Below are 20,760 nucleotides of genomic sequence, written 5' to 3'. Positions count from 1 at the left end.
TGACCGGAAGCTCCTGCAGACTAAAGGGCACGTCCAGCCCACCAGGATTAGGGCCACACACACATCTAGCTGTGCGGGCGTGCACACGCAATGCACAGACACGCACACATGGTGGATTTTCTAGCCCCAAGCGGCCCTAGGCACAGCCCCAGTATCAGAATAAAATGCACCTCATCCAACCCCCACTAGGACTCTCTTTCCCAGAAAAAGCAGACTCAGTGAGGCCAGTCCACTTCCCAGCTGTGTGACCTTGAGCAACTGACCTTTCTGAGCCTCACTTCTCTCCTCCATAAAATGGGGATTCCGGGTCGCCACCCCAGTGCAGCCCAAGGGCAGGAACACAGGCTTCCTCCTTGCCCTCTTCCTGGACCATCTGCTTCTCCTTTTCAGGTGCTATCCCAGGGCTGGGCTGGCGACGGGGGTGGGGGGGAGGTGGGGTGCGGGGGGGGTGTGGGGGGGTTGCGCGGGGAGTGCAAGGACATTCCCAGCTTGGGTTTCACTTCCCTTTTGCCCTTGAGGTTGCCAGCTCCCCAGGGGGCAACCCGTGTGCTAGCAAGGAGGTGGCCCGGGGTCTTCCATGTCTGCTGACCTGGCCAGCAGGCATTTTCCCACTCCTGTGGCTCCTGCAGCAGGAGAAGAACCCTGGGACCCCATGTTGCCACCTCTGTTACTAGGATTTGTAGCCTCACATTTTTTTCCCAGAGGGAGGATTGTGGAATTTGGGGGTTGAGGGAGTGGAAGAGCAGAGTGGGAGGAAGCCTCAGGATCACTTAATCAATCTCCTTGGTTACTTGTTGGGGAAACTGAGGCCCAGGCAGGAAAGGGCTTGTCTCAAGTCAAACTGTAAATCAGTGGTGGTATGGGCCAGAAGCTGTGTCTGCTGACTCCCCGCCAGGGCTTGGGGCCACACAGCCTCTGCAGGACAAATAAGGCCTCCGCCCTGGCCTCGCTGAGCTCTCAGGGTGGGCTGAGGGCTGCCTCTTCCTGGGCAGGGAGGCCCCTCCCCTCCCTGGGCCACTGTTTCCCTGTCTGTGATACCAGCCTGGACTGTGGCGGGAAGAGGGGTGCAGGCTGCCCTAGGGCAGGGGCAGGGAGAGGCCACAAGAGTCCTGAGCCAGAGGCAAAGGGAGAAGATGGGGCCATGTGAGGCTGCTCCCCTAGCCTGGTCCTGCTGCCCAGGGCGGGCAGAAGAGAACCCTGCCAGCTCGCTGCCTTGGATCTGCTCTAAAACACAGTAGGTGGCAGTGGGGACCAGGACAGCCCCTAGCCCAGGCTCTGGGTGCCTGTGGTCTCCTCGCCTCCACCTCCTTCCTGTTCTGCTCTGCTCCTGGCCCCAGTGGCTGGCCCTTCCTGGGATCCCAAGGCCAGGTTGGCCCAAGGATGGATCAAACCACCCTCAAATCCCTAACAGGGGTGTGGAGGTGGGTGTTACATGTGGTCAGTCCTCTGCAGAGCCAGCGTGGGTCAGAGGTGATGCTGTTCTAGGATGGGGTCCAGAGCAGAGTGGTTATGCCCTGGGAGCATGGCCAGAGGGGCCAGGCCTTTGTATATCTGACCAACTGTGGACTGAACTGTGTCTCCCTCAACTTCAGCTGTTGAAGTCCTAACCCCTAAGACCTCAGCATGGGACTGTATTTGGAGATAGGGTCTTTAAAGAGGTAATTAAGGTAAAGTGAGGTCACTACTATGGGCCCTAATCCAATATGACTGTGTAAGAAGAGGAGATTAGGACACAGATACACACAGAGGGAAGACCATGTGAAGACACAGGGAGAAAATGGCCATCTGCAAACCAAGGAGAGAGGCCTCAGGACAAACAGCCTGCTGGCACCATAACCTCCATGCCCCAGAATTACGAGATAATACACTTCTGTTGTTTAAGCCCTCAGTCTGTGGAACTCTGCTATGGCAGCCCTAGCACACTAATACACTGGCCAAGGACTTTTGTGGTGTTTTCTGATGCAAGAGGTAGGCAGGGGTAGTTTGGAGGTGTCAATACTAGGTTCGCACAAACATTTGGATGGTTTGAGGAGACAGCGGGGCTCAGACATCACTTTGGAGTCTCATCATTCTTCTTAAAGTGAAATCTCTTCCTCTTCCACTCCTGTCCTGAATAATTGGTTTAAAGCCATTAGATGGGACCAGGCAAGGCAGGCAGCTGCCTGGAGGCGGGGCTCGGCTGCAGTGGCCCCGAGTGGGGTGTTGGAACCTGCACTGGGTGAGGAAAAGTCTGAGCAGGGGCTCTGGTGGTCCATCCAGGGATGTCGGGACCCAAACAAGGTGAGGACGCCTACAGGGCCGGGGCAGCGGGGGCAGTGGGAGACTGGCTACCGATGGGACTGAGCAAGTAAGTCTGTATACAAAGGGCAGCAGGAACCAGGCTTCTTACTGTTATCGAAGGGGGTCATAGGGAACGGGGAAAACTAGAAGGAATCTGTGATTTTGGGTTGTGATTGGAGTTGTTGGTGTAAACTTGTGCTTTTCTGCCTATACAGGTAGAACTAGACATACACAGGGGTCTGAACTCGGCGTCCGCTGAGCAGGCCCACAGGAACAAGTGCACCCCGGGCTTTGCAGGAGGCACTCAGAGCTCCCTTTTGCCGGCCCTCCCGGCTTGTCAACTCCGTGGTGCTGGCCCGCTGGCCCTGCTACATGCAGCGCTGCTGCCATCTCGTGGTCGCTCTGGGACACTGTCCTGAGCCAGGGTCACCCCTGGAGAAGGGGTTGGGGGGGCTTTCCAAAGCTCCCCACTGTGCGCCAGCAGAGCCCGATCCAGTACCAGCGGGCAGATCCCGCCTCTCTCTCATTGCCAGGATCAAGACACTACGGCCCCACTCAGGGGCAGCAGCTCAGACCCAAGAGAGGGGCACAAGGGCCCTGTTGTTGGAACTGCTGTCTGGGAGGCAGCGAGCACCCGTGAGAGCTGGGAGAGCAATACCGGAGGCTGAGCTGGGGTCTCTGAAATTACCCAGGAGTTGGCGGGGCAGTGCCCCTGGCTGGGTGTCAGATGCAGAGGCCGTTCTGGATGGAGGGGGTACCATCCATGACAACATGTTTGGACCATTTCCTTGACAGATGTTGTGGTACTTGTCCTCTCAGTTAACCCTCATAACAACCCTATGAAGGAGCAACTGCTATTAGCCTATTTACAAGTGAGAAAGTTGAGGCACAGAGAGGTTAAGTAATTTGCCTAAGGTCACACAGCACAGAAGGGTAGCATCATGATTTGCTGTTGTATGACAACTGGAGAGGCTGGATGTTGACAATGGGATTGGGGGGTGGGGTCAGCATCCAGGCCCAGAGTTGGGTCTGGGGGGCATCAGGGAAGCCGGGAGGGTGCAAAGGGGGTGGAGGCCCTGCTAAGGGGCTTCTAGGCAGCTCTGGTCAGTGCTTCCTCCAGGCTCCAGGGACTGCCTCCCAGGCGGCCCCTCCCTACCCACCTGCCTGCCTCCACTCAACCTCCCTACATCCCTGGCCAGGTGCCATTTCCGAGGCAGAGGGCCCTGCAGGAGCCACTGGCGCCTGGTTAATCCTGATGCGGGGGCCGCAGCCCAAGGCTCCTGCCTGCAGCTGGTCCTCTTTTACGTGGGGCCACATGACTTTCCGCTGCTGTGATTGGCCCAGGACCTGTGGCCTCAGACACTGCCTGGTGCCAGGAAACCCAGCCTGGCCAGCACCGGTGGCTTCTGCCGGGGCTCCCTCACCCAGCCCAGCCCAGCCCAGCCCAGCCCAGCCCAGCCCCGGCCCGGGAAGCCTTCTCTCTGGAGGGGCCCTCAAGGTGGGGCCGCCCAGAGCTGCACCCTCCGGGGACACCTTCACAGCCGGACTCTTCGGGCAGGCCCCGCCTCACTAGCTTTGGGTCCTGGTCAAAGGCCCTCCCTGGCCTCCTAGCCCCCGTCACTTGGCATTAGTCTCCCTTTCCTTCATTTCAGAGCAGGTGGCACGTTTGCCACTTACACCTGTCTATGTTGCCCCTTTCCCTCCATGTGACCCACCGGGCCCATTCACCTCTGTATTCTCAGCACCTAGAACCATGCCTGGTGTGCAGCCGGCGCTCCTACCCACACGCAGGAAAGAACAGGTCACTTGGCAACTTTAGCCATTCACAGGCCACGAGCCCCGGGAGCCACCCACTGAGGGTTCCCTGGCTCGCCGACGCTCACCTGGAGGAGGGGCAAGCAGAGGGGAGAGGCAACGGTGCCGAGAGGAACAGGTCCCGCTCTTCCCTTACTTAGTGTGTGACTGTGGCGTCCCCCGGCCTCAGTTTCCCACTTGTAAGCAGTGGTCAAAACCATCAACCCCGCGGGACCGTTGTGAGGCATGGAAAGGCCCAGGCCAGGTAGGGCCCACAGCAGGGATGTGGTGGGGATGGAGGGGAGGACCTGGGAGAGCTGGGGGGCTGCAGGGAAAGGGGAGAGGCCCCCAGTCTCCCACGGGTTCAGGTCAGGCCCCAGGACAGGTGGCTGGAATGGCCGTGCGAGCAGGTGGGACACCTGTCTGAGCTCAGCGGCACAGCGCCCCACCGCGCGTGTGTGAGCACGAGCGGCAGCCGTCCAGCCCAGCCAGCAGCGGGGGTGGGTAACCCACCGAGTATCCCCACAGTCCTCTCGTCTGACCGCCACGTGCTGCCAGCCTCACGATACAGGTGCACACTGTGAAAAAGACGGTCACCAAACCCAGGTGCTTTAGGGACCTTCACAGGCTATGTGGCGTCAAGCACAGGCTTCGGCTACCGGCTCCAGACGCTGGTGGTCCGGCGTGTGGTAGCTGGCCGTCGGCCGGAAGGGGTCGGGGAAGGGGCCTCTGGAAGCGACCTGCTGTCACGAGTGCTGACGGGAGGAGGCGGCCGGGCCAGCAAGATAAAGCAGTCTGGAGAGTCGCGCCGCGGTCCCCAGCACCCGGCCACCTCTGCGTGACCTAAAGCAGAAGACGGCGGGGGTGCTGGCGGCCGTGTGACAGCAGGGTACACCAAGTTGGGCTTCTTCCCAATTTTGAGTCCCAGCAGCCTGGGCAGGGCTGGCAAAGCGCCACCACCTTGGCACAGGTGTCACTGCCGAGTAACTAGGCAAAGCTGGACCATGTCCAGGAGATGCGTAATACCTCATTAAAACCACAGCCTTCCCGTTACCTGGGCGAACACAGCTAATTTACACAGGACGTAGGCGGTAACCTTGAGTTTGGACCAGCTGAGCTTGGTATGACTGACGGGTGAGGGCCCAGGGCGCCTCCATCTCCTGAAAAGCTGCCCGACCAGGCCGATGGCGGGCTACCCAGGGGACAGGGATATGGCCGCTCCCCTTGGGCAGGGGTGGCGGGGAGAGGGACAAAAGGTGGTTTAGGTTGGGGAAATGGGTCAGATGTCACGTTCTGCCGCCTTCCTCCAGGCTGGCTCCTCTGCAAAGCTCTGAATCTCGGCCTAGACGATAAGGCCCCTCCTCCCTGCTTAGGGGATGGACAAGCCTGCCGTCCCGTTGTACCCGCCTCCCAGCTGCTTCCCTTGCCCCAGCTCCACCTGGAGGGCTGGCTGAGCCTGGTCTCCTGTGTGCCCGGCTCCAGGCCACGCCTCAGAATGCACGTACAGCCCGCCCGCTGCTGATGGGAGCTGGGGGCTGCTCAGAGACCCGGGTGAGCCCCACTCCAGCTGCCTAGGCCCCCTGGACCCAGGCATTCAGACTTCTGCTCTCCTTCATGGGCTGACCTTTCAGGCAGACCAACTGTTTCAGCCCCCTTCCCTCCCACCACCGAGTGCTGGGCCAGGGGGCACCAATGTGACTCAAGCAGTGACTCCCGGGGAGCCTGGTGTGAAGATCTCAGACCAGAAAAGGTGGTACCCCGAGACCTGGGGCGCCTGAACTGCCACGGAGATAAGAACTGACACCCGCGCCTGAGCTGTGTGCCCAGGCATCCACACTGAGCCTCAGTGTTGTCATCTGAAAAATGGGGACGCACTGATGCGTGAGGAAGTGCCCGGCACCTAATAAACAGCTGCACCTGGGGCGGCTCACATGACCCACTGAGTCTGTAAAACAAGATGCAACTCTGCTCCGCCCAGGGTTGTCAAGACGATTCCACAAGCCCACGTATAGCCTGGTACAGCACCTGGCACCTAGGCCTCAGACGGGGTGGCCGTGTCCTCCCTGCAGGCTCACTGCCCCACCATGCCCCCACCTGCTCCGTCTCTGTGATCACACTGCTACTGCTGCTGGGCAGGAGCTGGCCTGAGCGGGGACGGCAGTGTGAGGTGCTGAGGATGCAGGCGCGTCACCTGGGAGAGCAATGGGGCCGCTCGGCAGGCAACTCGTGGCTGCAGCCAGAGCTGGTGTGACCCGTGGCTGCGTGCCCAGTCCTGCTGCCGCATCTGCCTCGTCTGCAGATGCCCATCTCATGGGCAGCCCCCAGCCCAGCCCACAGGAGTCCCTGCCTCTGGTGAGGCCAAGAAGTCACCTCCTCCTGGAGACAGAACACCGCTAGCAGGATGCTTTTCTACCTTTAATTGGGGGTACAAAAGGCACCTCTCCCGGTACAAGAGGATCAACCAACAGGTGCGGGGGCCCAGTGCCTGGTGGAGCCCTGCTTGGGAGGAACAGAGGAAGGATGGAGGGCAAGGAAGTGGAGGTCGTGGGGGCCACAGGTGCCCCAGGCATCCCTGGAAGCCTCCCCTGGCGGCCTGGGCCTGGTGAGGTCTCCCCCAACCATGTGCAGCTTCATATCTGGACAGTGTGCGCTCAGCAGAGGGCCACACGCCCTGCCCTCAACAGCTGGCCAAAGCCTTAGGGCTCCAAGGCAGGGCCTGGGGAATGGACCTGAGGCTGCGACAGAAACTTCTGTTGTCTCCAGCCCACGGCCAGGCCTCGACTGTCAGTGTGGGCTTGGAAGAGGGCTCCTCTGGGCATGGGTCCAGGGAGGGGCAAGGGGACTCACGCTGGGGCAACCAAGCAGCCGGCCTTGTCTGTTCCGGGGCCTCCGGGTTCTCAGCAAAGTCGTAGTGGTCAGTTGGGGCGGGAGGGGAGGCAGGGGTGTCCAGGGTCCCGAAGTGCAACTGACCTGTTCCCCCAATTCATCCGGCTGCCCCCCACACCCCCAGGCAGCACGGCCCCAACCTCAAGGGGGAGAGAAGGGCATACGTAACAAGCCACCCCCAAAGCAGCCTTAACACTGAAGGAGAGACAGGTCCCCGCCGCAGGGTGTGGGAGCAGCGGGGGCTCGGGCTGCAGGGTGCCAGACCCCACACTCATAAGGCAAACAGCACGTCGTCATCTTTCTCCTGGGTCTTCTTTCGAGGGGCACTGCCAGGCGGGGGACCCGGGGGCCCCTCGGCTGAGGGGCTGGAGAGGCTGGGCAAACGGTCGGCCACTTTGGCTCGTTCTTCCAGGAACTTGTCAAATTCTGGAGGAACGAGAGGGAGGCTGCGGGTGGGCTCGGAGGCTGGAGCCGGGGAGGGGTGGGCAGGGCCAAGGTCTACTACCTTCACTGGTGACGCCCTTGGGCTCCTCCGCATGGTTCCCCTGAGAAAGCAGAAGGTGAGGTTAGCTGCGGGCACTGCGGAGTGGGCTGGGGCTCAGGCTGCTGACCCAGAGGGGTCCAGACCTCGGCTCCACCCCTTCCTGAGCCACAGGCCTTGGCCCGAGCCACTGGACTTCTCTGAGCCTCGGTTTTCTGCTTGGTGACACTCACAGGGTTGTCGGGAAGCTGTAACAGACGACTACTCGCAGAGGGCCAGGCGCAGGGTAGGGTGCCCGGTGGGCCCCTGACAATCAATCACTAGTTCCTTCCTTCCAGTGTCTAGAGGGATGGGCAGACGCGCCCCATGGTGGAAAGGCTGACACCCAAGCCTGAGGCCACGCGTGCTCACGCTGGGGGCTGGGGAGCGGATAAGCCTTCACCCACCAGATGAAACGGATGGACCTTCTCCTGACCTTGGGCAGAAACATGGTCTTGGCCACTTGCAGAAGGCGGCCTCTGGGCCTGGAAGTGCCCAGGCACTTGGTCCTTGGCGCCAAGAATGGGGGGTGGGGTGGCAGATGCTGGGGGAGGAGCCCGGAGGGGGGCCCGGGCTGACTGCCCCTGCCGCTCACAGGGGGCAGTGGGGCTCTGGAGACTGCCGCCCCCACCGCGGGCGTGGCACCCCTCGCAGCTGTCTGTCAGCCTCCCGACCCGCACGAGGGGCTGCCGAGCTCAGTGCTGCCATGGTCCCGGCTGCCCTCGGCCCACCTGTCCTGCCCACAGTGGGACCTCGATCGGCAGCAGGCTCGGGGAAGGGGAGGCCCCAGAGGCTGCGAGGGGTGCGGGGCCGGGCCCTCCTCTAAAGGGAAGAACCGGGGGCAGCGGCAGGGGAGGGGACACTAACCCCGCCAACGCTCTCTCCTCCCCAGCTGCTCATCCTGACCCCGCCCCCCGCCCCCTCCTCCTGAGACAACGGGAGCCCCGGGTCAGGTGGGCAAGGAGGGGGCCGGACTTACCACGTCCGTGGACAGCCACTGCTCGATGTCCTCCATGAGGCAGGCCTGGGTGACGGGGATCTGGAGGGAAGGGCAGGGGGTGAGGCAGGAGGGCAGTGCACCTCGCCGGTCTGGGTCCACCGGCTGCGGCCTGGGGCAGTTGCCCACCCCTGAGCCTCCTCACTCATGCGATGGGGCCAGTCGGACCTGCCCTGCACCCCCGTCCCCGGCAGTCCCTCCAGGATGGCTCCTGCCCAGCTGCCTGGGACCCCGAGTTCTGCCCGCTGTGCCAGGCTGTGGGCAAGGGGGAGGCGGGGCCAGCAGGCTGAGCAGGGGATGGGGAAGGGCTCCTGACAGCTGGAGCAGGGCCACGAGGAGAGGATGGACCCCCGGCTCCCACAGGCCACGGGTGCGGGCTTGGTGCGCAGGCCCAGGGCCGGGACCAAGCACGGGTGTTCGGGGGCATCTGACACGAGAATATGCACAGCCCAGGGAGCGGCCAGCCAGTAAGGCTGGGGCAGGGGGCACGACTGCAGGCTGTCCCCCGACACCTCCGCAGACTCCGCGTTCGTGGTGGAAGGGGGCAGAGGTGGGCCGGGACAGAGGGAGGGGCCGACACGACCAGACGAGGCCAGGCCGGTGGATCCTGAGGGGCTGCGGCTATGCACGGGGACATGGCACTGTGGCTCCACCACACAGGCTCCTGCACAGGGGCCGGGGGCTGAGGGCCGGACTGGGGCAGGGCTGGGGCCTGGGGGCTTCCCACGCGAGATGCGTCTACAGCGGGAGAATCCAGCTGGAGGTTAGGGGCGCAGACTCTGGGATCAGAGAGACCAGAGGCTGGCTGGACCCCTGCGACTCGGCGCAGGTTACTCAGCCCCTCTGACCCTCACTTCGCTCATCGTGAGAGAGGATGACAGCACCTACCGTCCAGGTCCAGATCGCTGTGAGGATCAAGCGAGATGAGGGAGCGAAAGAGCTCAGCACAGCGCCCGGCACAGCGGAGGTGCTCGGGAAATGCCGTTACCACTTAGCTACTTCGGGAAACAGAGGGAGAGCGAGTCTCTCTCCAACCAAAGCCAGGTCAGTCCCCAAGCCCCGTCCTCAGCACCGAGGGCCCCAGGGGGCAGCAGGGCCCCCAGAGAAGAGGCGGGAGCTGACTTCCCAGCAGCAGCGGCAGCGAATTCTCTGGGCTGCCCACCTCAGCCCCCTCTGCAGGCACTCGGCCCAAACCCAGGAGAGCCCCGGTCGCCTCCCGGCTGCCACAGGGGCTGCCCAGGCCTTGCTTCCAAGGCAGCACCGAGGGGCCGTGGAAGCGAGAGCAGAGGGGGCGGGACCGTGCTGGGTGGGCCCCGGCAGGCCCTCGGCTGCCCACCCTGCTCTCCTCTGGTTCTGACGGCCAGTACCGCCTGGGTGGGCCCCCTGCGAGTGTGCCCGGCCCCTCCTCTCCGTGCCTGGTCTCACCATCCAGTCACTGAGGCTCTTCTCACCGCCGCCTCCCATCTGGGTGAGAGAGGGTCACGCTGAGGGCGGCGGGAAGGCCAGGGCCAGGGCCACTGGCGCGCTGGGGGCCTCCTCCAGCAGGGGCCTGCCACCGCCTCAGGAGCCTCTGTGCGCGCGTGTGTGCCCGTGCTGGGCTGGGCTGGTGGGCGGTAAAAGGGCACAGGAAGCAGCAGAGGGCGTCTCCCTGTGGGGACCCCGGAGTCCTGGACGGGCAGGGCAAAGCTTCTCCCCTACTTTTCACCCCAAGGGTCCCTGGGGGTGGGGAGCTGAGCAATCCTGGGGTCCCTGGGGGTGGGGAGCTGAGCAATCCTGGGATGGTGGAGCAGGCAGCCATTGGCCCCCCACTGGTTCTCAGGGGATTCTGATGGGCACCCGGGGTTAGGAGCATTGCTCTACCCGGTCCCCTCGTGTTTACTGACGGGCAAAGAGGGGATCCCTAGGGCCCCAGAGCAGAGCGACGATGGAGGAAGCCTAGGGTCCTGGCTCCCAGCCCATCACCCCGTGACTGCCTTTCCCGCCTGGACAGACCCAGCCCGGGGCCTGTCACATGCCGTCCAGCATCCCCACCTCCCAGGACTCATTAACCCCGGGGGGCAGCCACTGGCTGCCCACAGAGTTGGCACTTGATTCCATTCTGTACATTGCTGCCTGGGATCACGTGCTGACAACCGAGAGGGAGAAAGCCTTACCCCTCAGCCAGACGTAAGCACCTCGGAGCAGATGTTTATGACCTGGTTTTAAGGAAGTCATACCCTGATTTGGTGGAAGTCACTTAAATCTCTCAAGTCATCAGGGATGAACGAGCAGAACTTAACCAGCGTCTGCTTTTCTGCAGGCAGTGGAGTGTGTGTGTCTCTGCCCCGTGGCCACCTGCCGGGTGGGGCAGCACCTGCCTGGTGGGGCAGCAGTCAGGAGACCTGCATCTAGTGCTCCTCGTGCCCTTGAGGTGCTGTGTGCCCCGGGGCAAGTGACACCCGTCCTGGGCTGCAGCGGTCACAGCTCAGCCGGGCTGCTCGGCCAGCCTCCGCCCACGGGAGGTCAGGCGGCGCGGGAGGGAAGGGCTTCCCGGGTGTCTGGATTCATATGGGGTCCTGGAGCCAGAACGATGGCCCCTGGGGAAGGAAGGGCGAGCAGCAGGGGAACACCTCTGCTCTTTAGAGCTCCGCAGGCCATCTGGGGCTCTCGTTACCAGTGCTGGCTTCCAAGTTGGACAGACCAACAGCTGTGAGATCATGGGCAAATGACCTCAATTCTAAGCCGTGGTGTCCTCCTGAGTGGGACTAACCACACTGCAGTGACGTGAAGGTTAAAAGCGTCACTGCGTGCCAGGCACTGTGCTAAGGATGTGACATCTGTGGTCTCACTTAACCCCCCTCTGTAATTTTCTCATCTGTAAAAGGGGACACCTTAAGGGTTTGTGTGATGACTCACTCAGTAAGCTGGGGACGCCGAGTCCTCAGCACAGGGCACAGGCTCAACAAATGACTGCTTACAAAGAAAAATGGTGGGAGGCTCTGAGACCGGGGCGTGAACGCGCTCTGCGTGGCAGCAGGTCCACAACGCACACAGGAGGCATCTGAGTCCTCGCTGGTCCCACCTCCACAGTGTTCCAGGTCTTGCCCTGTCTGACTTGGGAATGACTCCTGGGATGCTGGGGACGCCCGTGGGGAGTCGCTGGGGATCCCTCCTGCACCCCCTGCCCCGCGCCCGACTCCAAAAGACTGGGCAGCTTCCACCGCCTCCTGACCGCTCTCCCAGCTTCCAGGCTGGGTCCTTCTAAAACGGAAGCCAGATAAACGTTCCCCTCTGCTCAGGACTGCTCAGGGCCCCCACCTCACGTGGCATAAACCCAGTCCTCCCAGTTGCCCCTCGGGCTCCGAGCTCCCAGTCCCACCTCGGCCTCTGAAGCCCTATGCTGTCACCAACCCTCTCCTCTGCCACGCTGTTCACTGCCCCTGCATCTCCAGCTCCCAGGTCCTGCACTTTCTAACCACCTCCCAAGGAGCTACTCAGCCCACTTACTGGGACAGAAATTCTCTCTTCCCTAAAGGCATCCAGAAACAAATGCAAAGGTGCGAGAACCGTACTGCGAGCTCTTGCGAGGGGGAGGGGTCGCCCACAGAGCCTGCGCAGTGTGGGCATGTGGCTGTCACTCCACAGAGTCCAGAAGTTAAATGGAACAAAAATGGCACCCTTGGATGCCACCCTGTGGTCTTAGGGTCTGTTCTCCCGTCCCCCTCTGTCCACGCTCCTGCAGATAACAGGTCTCTGGAGGGGCAGTGAGGCCGAATACTGACTCAGCTCCCATCTGCCCTCTCACGCTGCCTATTATCAACCACCGTGGGCACCGCTGGGCAAGCACCCCCTGGCCCTCCTTCTGGACAGTCCCCAGGGTGGCGGCAGGGCCCCTCTGCTTACCGCTCCGGTGCTCTGCTGCCGGGCATCCAGGGCTCCAGCCAGGCCATCTGTTGCTTGAGGGGCTTCGTATTTTACCCTGAAACACAGAGGTCACCTTGCCTTACCAGGCATGCCAGCTGACGTGAGGACAGAGGCGGCTGAGTGGGGATGAGCTGGACTCACAGCCCATGTGGACTTGGGACGTGCCTGGGCAGGGGCGGCTCAGACCCCAGGAAGGGCGCCCACTCTGCAGGCCTGCCTGAGGATGGTAGGAAGGGTCTCATTTCCTGCCTTCGGGAACCAGGATCAGACGTGTGACCCGCACGACAGGCAGAGCAAGGCTGGAGAGGGGAGGGAAGGTGTTGGGGGCCAAAGACCAAGACCACCAACCTCCTGTGACCAGATCTGGATGAGAAATAGCGTCACTGACCCCACAGTCATAGAGAATTTGTATCTAGACCCTTTTCCGAGCTGCTCCCATTCCATAATTTCAGAAATCACGGTTCTGTGCAAGGCTGCATGTGAACGGGGGAATCCCATTCTGCAGCTGAAAACAAACGTGCAGACTGCGGGTGAGGAGGATTCTGAATGTCCTCTGGGGGGTGCCGGTCGGCGGGTACTGGGAGGAAATCAGAGCTGACACCATAGCTTCCGGGCAGAGGAGGACGGGGAAGGAGGTGTCTGCGGCGTCTGAGGTGAGGTTCCAGGGGGAGCGAGAGAATGAACCAGGAGTGGGAGGAAAACCTGTGCTAACGAGGGGGCTGGGTGTCTCTCTGACTGCTACAGAGGGAATGTCCAGGGGAGGCTTTGGGGACTCAGCCCTGGCACTGGGAAAGAGCAGGTATCCTCGCCCTGAGCTGCTGGCGGAGAGGAGGTGAGACCGGGTCAGTCACTGAGGCACAGACGAGGGCGCGGAATTCCAGCTTCAACGGGAAAGCCGCTACGGATAGAGATGAGGGCTCTTCTTCCAGGTGGGGCGGGTTGGGGAGCATCTCACCCTCTGCTGGAGCCAGGGCTGGTCCAGCTCGAGGCTTCAGGAGCCGAGACCATAGCACATGGGACTCTCGTAACGCCAAGCTGCCCTCCTGGGGACCGGGTAGACTGGCACTTAAACAGGCCTCTCGAGTGAAAGCCCCCAATTCTCAGGCAGCCTCTCTGAAGAGCGGCCGTCCGCTCCTCCCACAGGACCCGGAGGCAGCCAGGAGAGTGCGCTCATCAGCGAGCTCACCGCCCCCACGACCGGTGCCCATGCAAGTGGGCTGCGGCCAAGCCGAAGGCCGGGCGGCGGGCGGGGCGCCAGCCCTTCTGGAGGGCAGCTTAGCACCCCTGGCTAATTGGGGCAACAAGGGCTGGCGAGGAGGAGGAGATGCCAAAGCCTGAGCAGCGCATCCTGACCCAGGGAGGCCCGCTCACTCTGGGGTGGGAGTGGCCGTGCACCTAAGATGCAGCGGGTGTGCTGGGGGGAAAGGCAGGGATGAGGCATGTCCAGCCCCAGGAACGTACAGAAAACGACGATGCCCTTCATTCAAAAGAACCATGTGTTCCTTCCTAATTACTCCCCACCACCTCCGCTTTTCCGTCTCTCTCTTGCTCTCATACAGCCCCCAAGGCCAAAGCCTGGCCATCCCTGGGGGCCGTGCCTGCAGCGGTGGGGCCCACACGACGCACACGGGACTGCCGGCCCTGTGCCCGGCGCAGGAGGGAGGAGGGCCACCCCTCAGGTGGTCCCGGTGAGGCTGGGGGGCAGGGGCTGGACCCGGGGCCACTTGGGGTGACACTTAGTGCCTGAAGAAGACACAGCGGCACTGGGAAGCAAGTGAGCGTGGAAGACGTTGAGGAAGAGTACCCTTGGGCTTCCCTGGTGGCGCAGCGGTTAAGAATCCGCCTGCCAATGCAGGGGACATGGGTTCGAGCCCTGGTCCGGGAAGATCCCACATGCTGCGGAGCAACTAAGCCCGCGAGCCACAACTACTGAGCCTGAGTGCCACAACTACTGAAGCCCACGCACCTAGAGCCCGTGCTCTGCAACAAGAGAAGTCACCCAATGAGAAGCCTGGGCACTGCAACGAAGAGTAGCCCTCACTCGCCACTTAGTCTGCACGCAGCAACAAAGACCCAACGCAGCCAAAAATAAAAATAAATAAATAAATTTATTAAAAAAAAAAAAAAAAAGAGCACCCTTGCTTCCGGCCAAACCTGGCTAAGGTGACCCTAACTCTGCTCACACAGATGTCCCCACGGCTCTACTTGGCATCCTGAGTGGAAGAGCCTGGTCAGCTGGTGAGGCCGTGATTGTGCCAGCTGTGGTCGGCACAGGCCAGGGGGAGGCATGGGCCAGATACTCGGTGGGCAGAAGAGGTCTTGGAGGGTTCAAGAGCCACAGGGTACAGGGCAAGGTGGGGAGTCCAAAGGCCAGCCAGGTGACCAGGGCTAGAAGACCCAGCTGATGCACCAGAGAGGGACGGCCAGGCAGGCTGGCAAAGCAAAGAGGAGGCTCGGGCACACTCCCATCCGCAGGGCGCTTTCTGCTGGGGTGGAAACCCCTCCCCAGGGAGGGCCTGCAGGAGGACCCATGACCTGAGACGGTTCGTGCTGCCCTTGCAGTACGTCCTCCCTGGCCCCGGAGTCTCACGTGCTCCCCTGTCTCTGACCCCTTGCACGTACGGTTCCATGGCCTGAAGTGGCCGCCTTGACCTCCCCACTGCGTGGTCCAGTCCTGAGTGCCCTCCTCCGAGTCCACAGTGCTGGGTACACCCCTCCAGGACGGCACCTGGCACTGCACAGCAGTGGTCCGCACGCATGTCACTCCCCCCGTGAGGCTGCGGGCCCCAGAGGGCAAGCTCGGGGTGCGCTTTTCTCTGTTCTTCCGGACCCCGCTCCCCAGAGGAGTGACGGTGCAGCAGCAAACCTCAGCCAGGCTGGGGCTCTCAGGCAGGCTGCCCTCCAGGCTGCGAGCCCCACCAGACTCATCAGCTTGCAGCCACACAGCAGCCTCACTGCGCCCCTACCTCCCAGGCGACCGTGAGCCCCTGGTCCTGGAGCACCTGGGCTCGGGAGTGTAGGCTCTGCCCCAGACTAGAGGTGTGGCTCACAGCGCAGGGCTGGTTAGGCCAGCGGGCAGGGCTGCGAGCAGCCTGTCCAGTTCCACCTGGATTGGCCAGGGTGGAGAGGGGATCCCTGGGCCCTCTGGAGGCCCGTCAACAGTTCCCCAAGACACCAGAATGACCACTAGGGAGCTGGGGAGTCCGCTGGGAAGGTCCCTTAATCCAGAGCTTTCCTTGGCTGTACATCCTGGTTGCCCCGGGGTTATAAGCAAAGGGCTGACAACAACCCCAAGCAAACTACTTCCAGCCTGTATGGAGCCGGTCCTGGGAAGCTGGCCCCGGTGGACACTCGGCCGCGTGCCGCGGCTGCTGAAAGCATCTCCCTGATGGAGATGGACAGTCCCAGGGAAGGACAGAAGCCCAGCTCCAGTGCAGAGCAGGCAGACTTGGGTGGGGTAACAGGACTTCTCTGGCTGGTTACGGAACAGCAGAAATGACTGGACCAGCCCCCGAGGGCTTGGTACACAGCCTACAGCGCAGTGGAGAGCTGGGTTGGGCTGGAGACACTGTGTTTCGGAACCAGACGGCCCTGGGTTCCCAACCTAGTGCCTCCGAACGTTAGCTGCCTGACTGACCTGGGGCAAATGACCCAGCCCCTCAGTGTCTTGGTTTCCTCATCGGAGCAGATCATGTAAGATCCTGGCACCTAGCTGGTCATCAACCTACGGGCATCCCTCCCCCCATCCATCCCTGCCTGTAGGGCACAGGGTTCCCCGGGCCTCGCAGGACTGGCTCGGGGGAAGGAACTCTGCTATCCTGAGGGGGTGCAGGCAGGGGCTGGTGTGCCCACCAACAAACTGGGCGCAGGGACCTGGAGAGAGGCCCTCCCCTGATAGGGGGTGACCCAAACTGCAGGGCCCAGGGCGGGGCCCGGCCACTCACTCTTTGCGTCGGTCAGCCAGGGAGCTGCCCCGCGTCAGCGCAAACATGTCAAACTCATCTTCCAGGCGGCCAGAGGCCTCCAGAGACTGCAGGCCAGCCCTCACGCTGCTGGAGCCCAGGCCTGTGGGGACAGAAAGGCCACGTGAAGGGTCTGCCCGGCTGTCCTTGGACACTGAGCCGTGGCTGAGCTGCTCCCTGCCAGGCCCAGGTCGGTTCTGGAAAAGCAGCGTGGCCTGGAGTGGCGGCGGGGTCGGGGGGCGTACGGACTGGGCAGGCCACCTGCTGGCTGAGGGACTAGGGGCAAGTCACTTCCTCTCTCTCAGTTACTTCCAAGGGCTTGGCATGAAGCAGGCGGCCAATAACGCTAATCACAGCGACGACGGTGGCGATGGCTAACGCGTACCAGGAGTGCACTCTGGGCCTGGCCCTGGTCTAAGCCCGCTCTGTGCAGAAGCTTATCCAGGCCTCACGATGACCTGTGAGCAGGGCCCATTCCTGCCCCTGTTACAGAGGAGGAAAAGGGCCCAGGATGTCCAAGTGACGTGCCCAGGTTCACCAGATGATTCAGGCCAGGGAGAATTCACGGTGTCGATGGGAAACCACACAACAGTGGGATTTCTGAGATCTGAGGGGGCTCAGGAGTTGTGGGACTGCAAGGGAGGGTCCCCTGTGTTTTGTCCTGGACGCTCAGCCTTGCAGGAAGATTCAGCACTGGAGCCTGGCGAGGAGGGGTCTGGGCCAAGATTCTGCTGTTGGCACTCCAGCTGCAACTGTGTAATGGGACGGCACCCCCAGAGCTGTAGGGGTGCCCGCAGTATGTAAGGTACCCTCAGCCCAGAAACCCGCACGCTGCACTTACTCATTCCCGCCAGCTGGGACGAGAGGCTGCTGGTGGCTGCAGGGTCAGGGCCCATGTCGATCAGGTCAGCGGCTGCCTCGGCCTCGCTTGGGGCCTGGGGGCAGGGGAGAGGCCACCGTCATCCTCCCAACCTGACCTGCAGCCTCATTCCCTTCTGTCCTGAAGCACTGGCGCCTTCATTCTTTGCCTGAGGATCTGTCACCAGCAATATCACCCGCCCCCGGCCACACCCCGTCCCTGCAGCAGAGATTGGGAGTCAGGGAGTCTTTCTTCCTCCCCTTGGCCTATCTAGCTCAGCTGGAGGCCTGGGAGGTCCGGAAGACCCCGGGGCATCAGCTGGTGGCAGAACACTATTTACCCTAATGGCACAATGACATAAGAACTTCGAAGGGGCCCTCTTGGAGATTCTGGCTAAGAAGGCACATCCCAACCAGGATACCTGGGGAGGGAAGTGAGCCCAGCCCTCCTTCTTCCCGTTAACACGGAGAAGCAGCCTCTTACCTTGGCGTTCTGGCCTGTTCGGAAGCGTTCAAACCTGCGAGACAGAAAAGACCTGAGTCAAGGAGAAGGACTAGGGCGGACCCTTAGCACAGCCAGGCCGGAGCTCCTCCCACTGCGGGTCTCAAAACCAGCAGCGTGGGTCACCAACAGGGTGATGACACGGCCTGGTTTACCCTGGACCGATCCAGTTTATGCCTGCTGCCCCAGGGAAGTATTAGCAGGGCCCCTTTTTCACTTGCAAGTGTCCCAGTTAGATTATCAATTATCTGGTCACCTTAGTCACCATTAGCATTAAATAAACAACAGGCATAGACTAAAGCAGAAAAGGAAACGGAGGTGCGTGCACACAGCAAAGGTAAGTACTGTGTTTTGGAACTTGTTCAGTAACATACATTTGCGTGTGCGTGTGTGTGTGTGTGTGTGTGTGTGTGTCTAAAGCGGTGTAAGGAAGACACACACCTCTTACACTGCTTTATGGAGCCACTTAAAACCGCCCTAGACAGGTCAAGGGGCTGGTGGGTAGACTGAGGACTTCGGTCTGAGATCTGTTCCTGACCTGGCCCTGTCCCTCACTGTGTGACCTTGGGTAAATCACCTCACTTCTGAACTTCAGTCTCCCGTCTATTAATAAGCAGGTGACAGTGGAACCTGCCTCCCAGGTGTGAGGATCAAGTGAACCACCAAACAAATGTAAGGTCTGATCAACAGGTGTCAGTGGGGTCCCAGTCACCCCTAGATCGGGCCCTTGGGCCACCTCACGGCCCACATGGCAAATGGCGGGGGCTCTTAGTCCCACCAAGTCAGCGAGCAGGAGAGGCCAGGCAGCCGTGGCCTGCCACGGCCCCGCCCCCTCACCTGATTCAGAATCACTCAGTAAGTGTTTGTTGATAGATAAAAACATGAAATGAACCAGGGGCTGGAGGCGGCTGGCATAACTGGTATCCTGTGCCAGACAGCCTGACCACCGAGTGCTTTACAGGGATAACCGCATGGGCCCTCAGTTACCTACAAGGAATCATGAGCTCCGCTTTACAGAGGAAGCGTGGGGGACATCATTTCTGCAGGCCCAGCACCTCTCTCTGCCTTTGTAACAACACCTAAGTGCTCCTCTGGGGAGCTGCTCCCCCCTTTCCTGTGATCCCGGCGGGACTGTGGTCAAGGGGGCCTGTCCCCTCCCACACCTGCGTCCACAAGGACACTGAGCCAATCAGAGTTCCTCTTGGGGAGCTGACTCTTGGACAGAATGGTACAAGGTGGGCAAGCGTTTGGAGCCCATGTATTCATGATGACACCCTGGGGTCATGGTCCAGGAGTTTCTGCCCCGGAGGCCCCTGAACTGCCCTGGCATCTGTCCTTCCTGCCCCACTGGGAGGCCTTTTATTCTTCTTTGGATTCTGAAAGCTATCCATTCAATAAAGGCTGTTCTCCTAATGACTTCTTTTTCTGCTTAAGTTAGAAAGCTTAAGCTGTGTTCCTGGATGCAGGGGCGCAGGCGGCAGGAAAGGAGGTGTGGGGTGGAGGGCGGGCGCTCCTGCCTATGCTGGATGAAGATGGCTGAGGGCACGTGTGCTGGGCGGCTGACCCGGTGTTTGAGAGGGAGGTGAGAAGTCAGAGGGTGCGAACAGGGGCGAAGGGAGGGGAGAAGGTGGGGCGGCTGGCCGGAGGCGGGGCGGCGAGTGGGGCTACCGTTCGTGGCGCAGGAAGACGTTGTTGAGGTCGTCGTTGATGGTGAGCAGCTCCTCGGTCAGCTGCTCACTGGCGACGCGGGGGATGAGCTCCAGGACCCGCTGCTGCATGGCCCGGCACGTCCGGTTGAGCTCCTGCCGGGGGAGGAAGGGAGACAATCACAGCTGCTGGACCCGGAGCGAGGCCGTCTCTACCGGACGCCCGGCCCCGGGCGCACCTTGGAGGTGGAGAGGTTTCCAGACTGGACTTGAGGTTGCACAGAACAGCTTTTGGGGTTCTATGGACGAGCACTGGCATCTCATTTCTAAGTGTTTAGCACACAGGAGACGACCAACATGGGGGCCGTGCTGTGGGTTTAACCTGCCTGTGCGGACCTCAGGATTAAGCTCCTGCCCGCACCTCTGCTTCGGGGAAAAATCAAGACTGCGAGGTGGCTGGCGGAACACCTGCCACTTCTCTGGGTGCACTGAGGTTTTTTGTGACCAAAGCATAAAAAATAAACTGGATGATCCAACTATTATCCCGACTCTGAATGTCTGCCTCATTACTCTCACTAATTTTTTTTTAATTTTTATATATTTATTTATTTTACTAATTTCTTTTTTAATGTTTTTTATTTTGGAATAATTTTAAATTTACAGAAAAGTTGCCAAATTAAGACAGCACAGGGGTTCTTGTAAACTCTTCACCCAGCCTCTCTCCTGAGTTTGGCATTTGTCAAAACTATGACATTAATGTGGGTACAATGCTGTTAACTAACTACAGACTTTATTCAGGTTTTACCAGTTTTTCCACTAACGTCCTTTTTTTCTCTGTTCCCACATTGCATTTAGTCACCACGTCGCCAACTGACTTTTAATCAGTTGGTGTTATGTATTTAAACTTGTTTGGGAAAAAGAAAAAAAATTAGAAGCCGAAGCATTTACAGGCTTTTTATTTGTAGGACTGAGTGTTTCCGTCCTCAGGTGCCTGCCATCATGTGGACGGGGGCCCGGGTCACGGTCCTGAGGTCCCAACAGATGGTCAGGCACTGCTGACTGTGGCCACGCGCCAGCACTTTTCTCCTGGCATCACGAAGACCACTGATTTTGGTTCTTTTCAGACCCTGCTGCCCCCGCCTCCCCCGGGGTCAGACCCTCTCCCGGGATTTCCTCTCTTGCCTGAGCGTGGGGCAGGGCAGGCCCAGGGGACTTCCAACATCCTGCGGGCCTCCCCTCTCCTCCCCCCACGACCAAGCACACCGCAGCTTTGTCCCTACTTCCTTTCCTGCCCCTCTCAAGAGCAGAAGAGCAGCTGGTGGAGGCAGGGTCCTGGGTTCATACCCCAGCTCTGCTGCTGACCAGCCCTGTGACCCTGGGGGCATCCCATGACCTCTCTTTGCCTCAGTTTG

The 20,760-nt window shown here is 60.9% G+C and overlaps 1 protein-coding gene across 1 annotated transcript in view; it reads right to left on the bottom strand.

Moving 5' to 3' along the window:
* Nucleotides 1-6,472: 6,472 nt before the first annotated feature.
* TOM1 (target of myb1 membrane trafficking protein) overlaps nt 6,473-20,760 on the bottom strand; it is a 46,244-nt gene continuing 31,956 nt past the window's right edge. Inside the window, exons 8-15 of the mRNA XM_036866575.1 lie at nt 19,371-19,504; nt 17,685-17,718; nt 17,184-17,277; nt 16,325-16,445; nt 12,360-12,435; nt 8,460-8,519; nt 7,466-7,505; nt 6,473-7,386 (exon numbers count right to left, since the gene is read on the bottom strand). Of these exons, the coding sequence (XP_036722470.1) occupies nt 7,232-7,386; nt 7,466-7,505; nt 8,460-8,519; nt 12,360-12,435; nt 16,325-16,445; nt 17,184-17,277; nt 17,685-17,718; nt 19,371-19,504 (714 nt within the window). The 3' untranslated portion in view covers nt 6,473-7,231. The remainder of the gene's footprint in view (nt 7,387-7,465; nt 7,506-8,459; nt 8,520-12,359; nt 12,436-16,324; nt 16,446-17,183; nt 17,278-17,684; nt 17,719-19,370; nt 19,505-20,760) is intronic.

This window comes from Balaenoptera musculus, chromosome 10 (assembly GCF_009873245.2).
Source record: "Balaenoptera musculus isolate JJ_BM4_2016_0621 chromosome 10, mBalMus1.pri.v3, whole genome shotgun sequence".
NCBI lineage: Eukaryota > Metazoa > Chordata > Mammalia > Artiodactyla > Balaenopteridae > Balaenoptera > Balaenoptera musculus.
The sequence above is the reverse complement of the archived record's forward strand: the minus strand, read 5'-3'. Positions and strand labels throughout refer to the sequence as shown.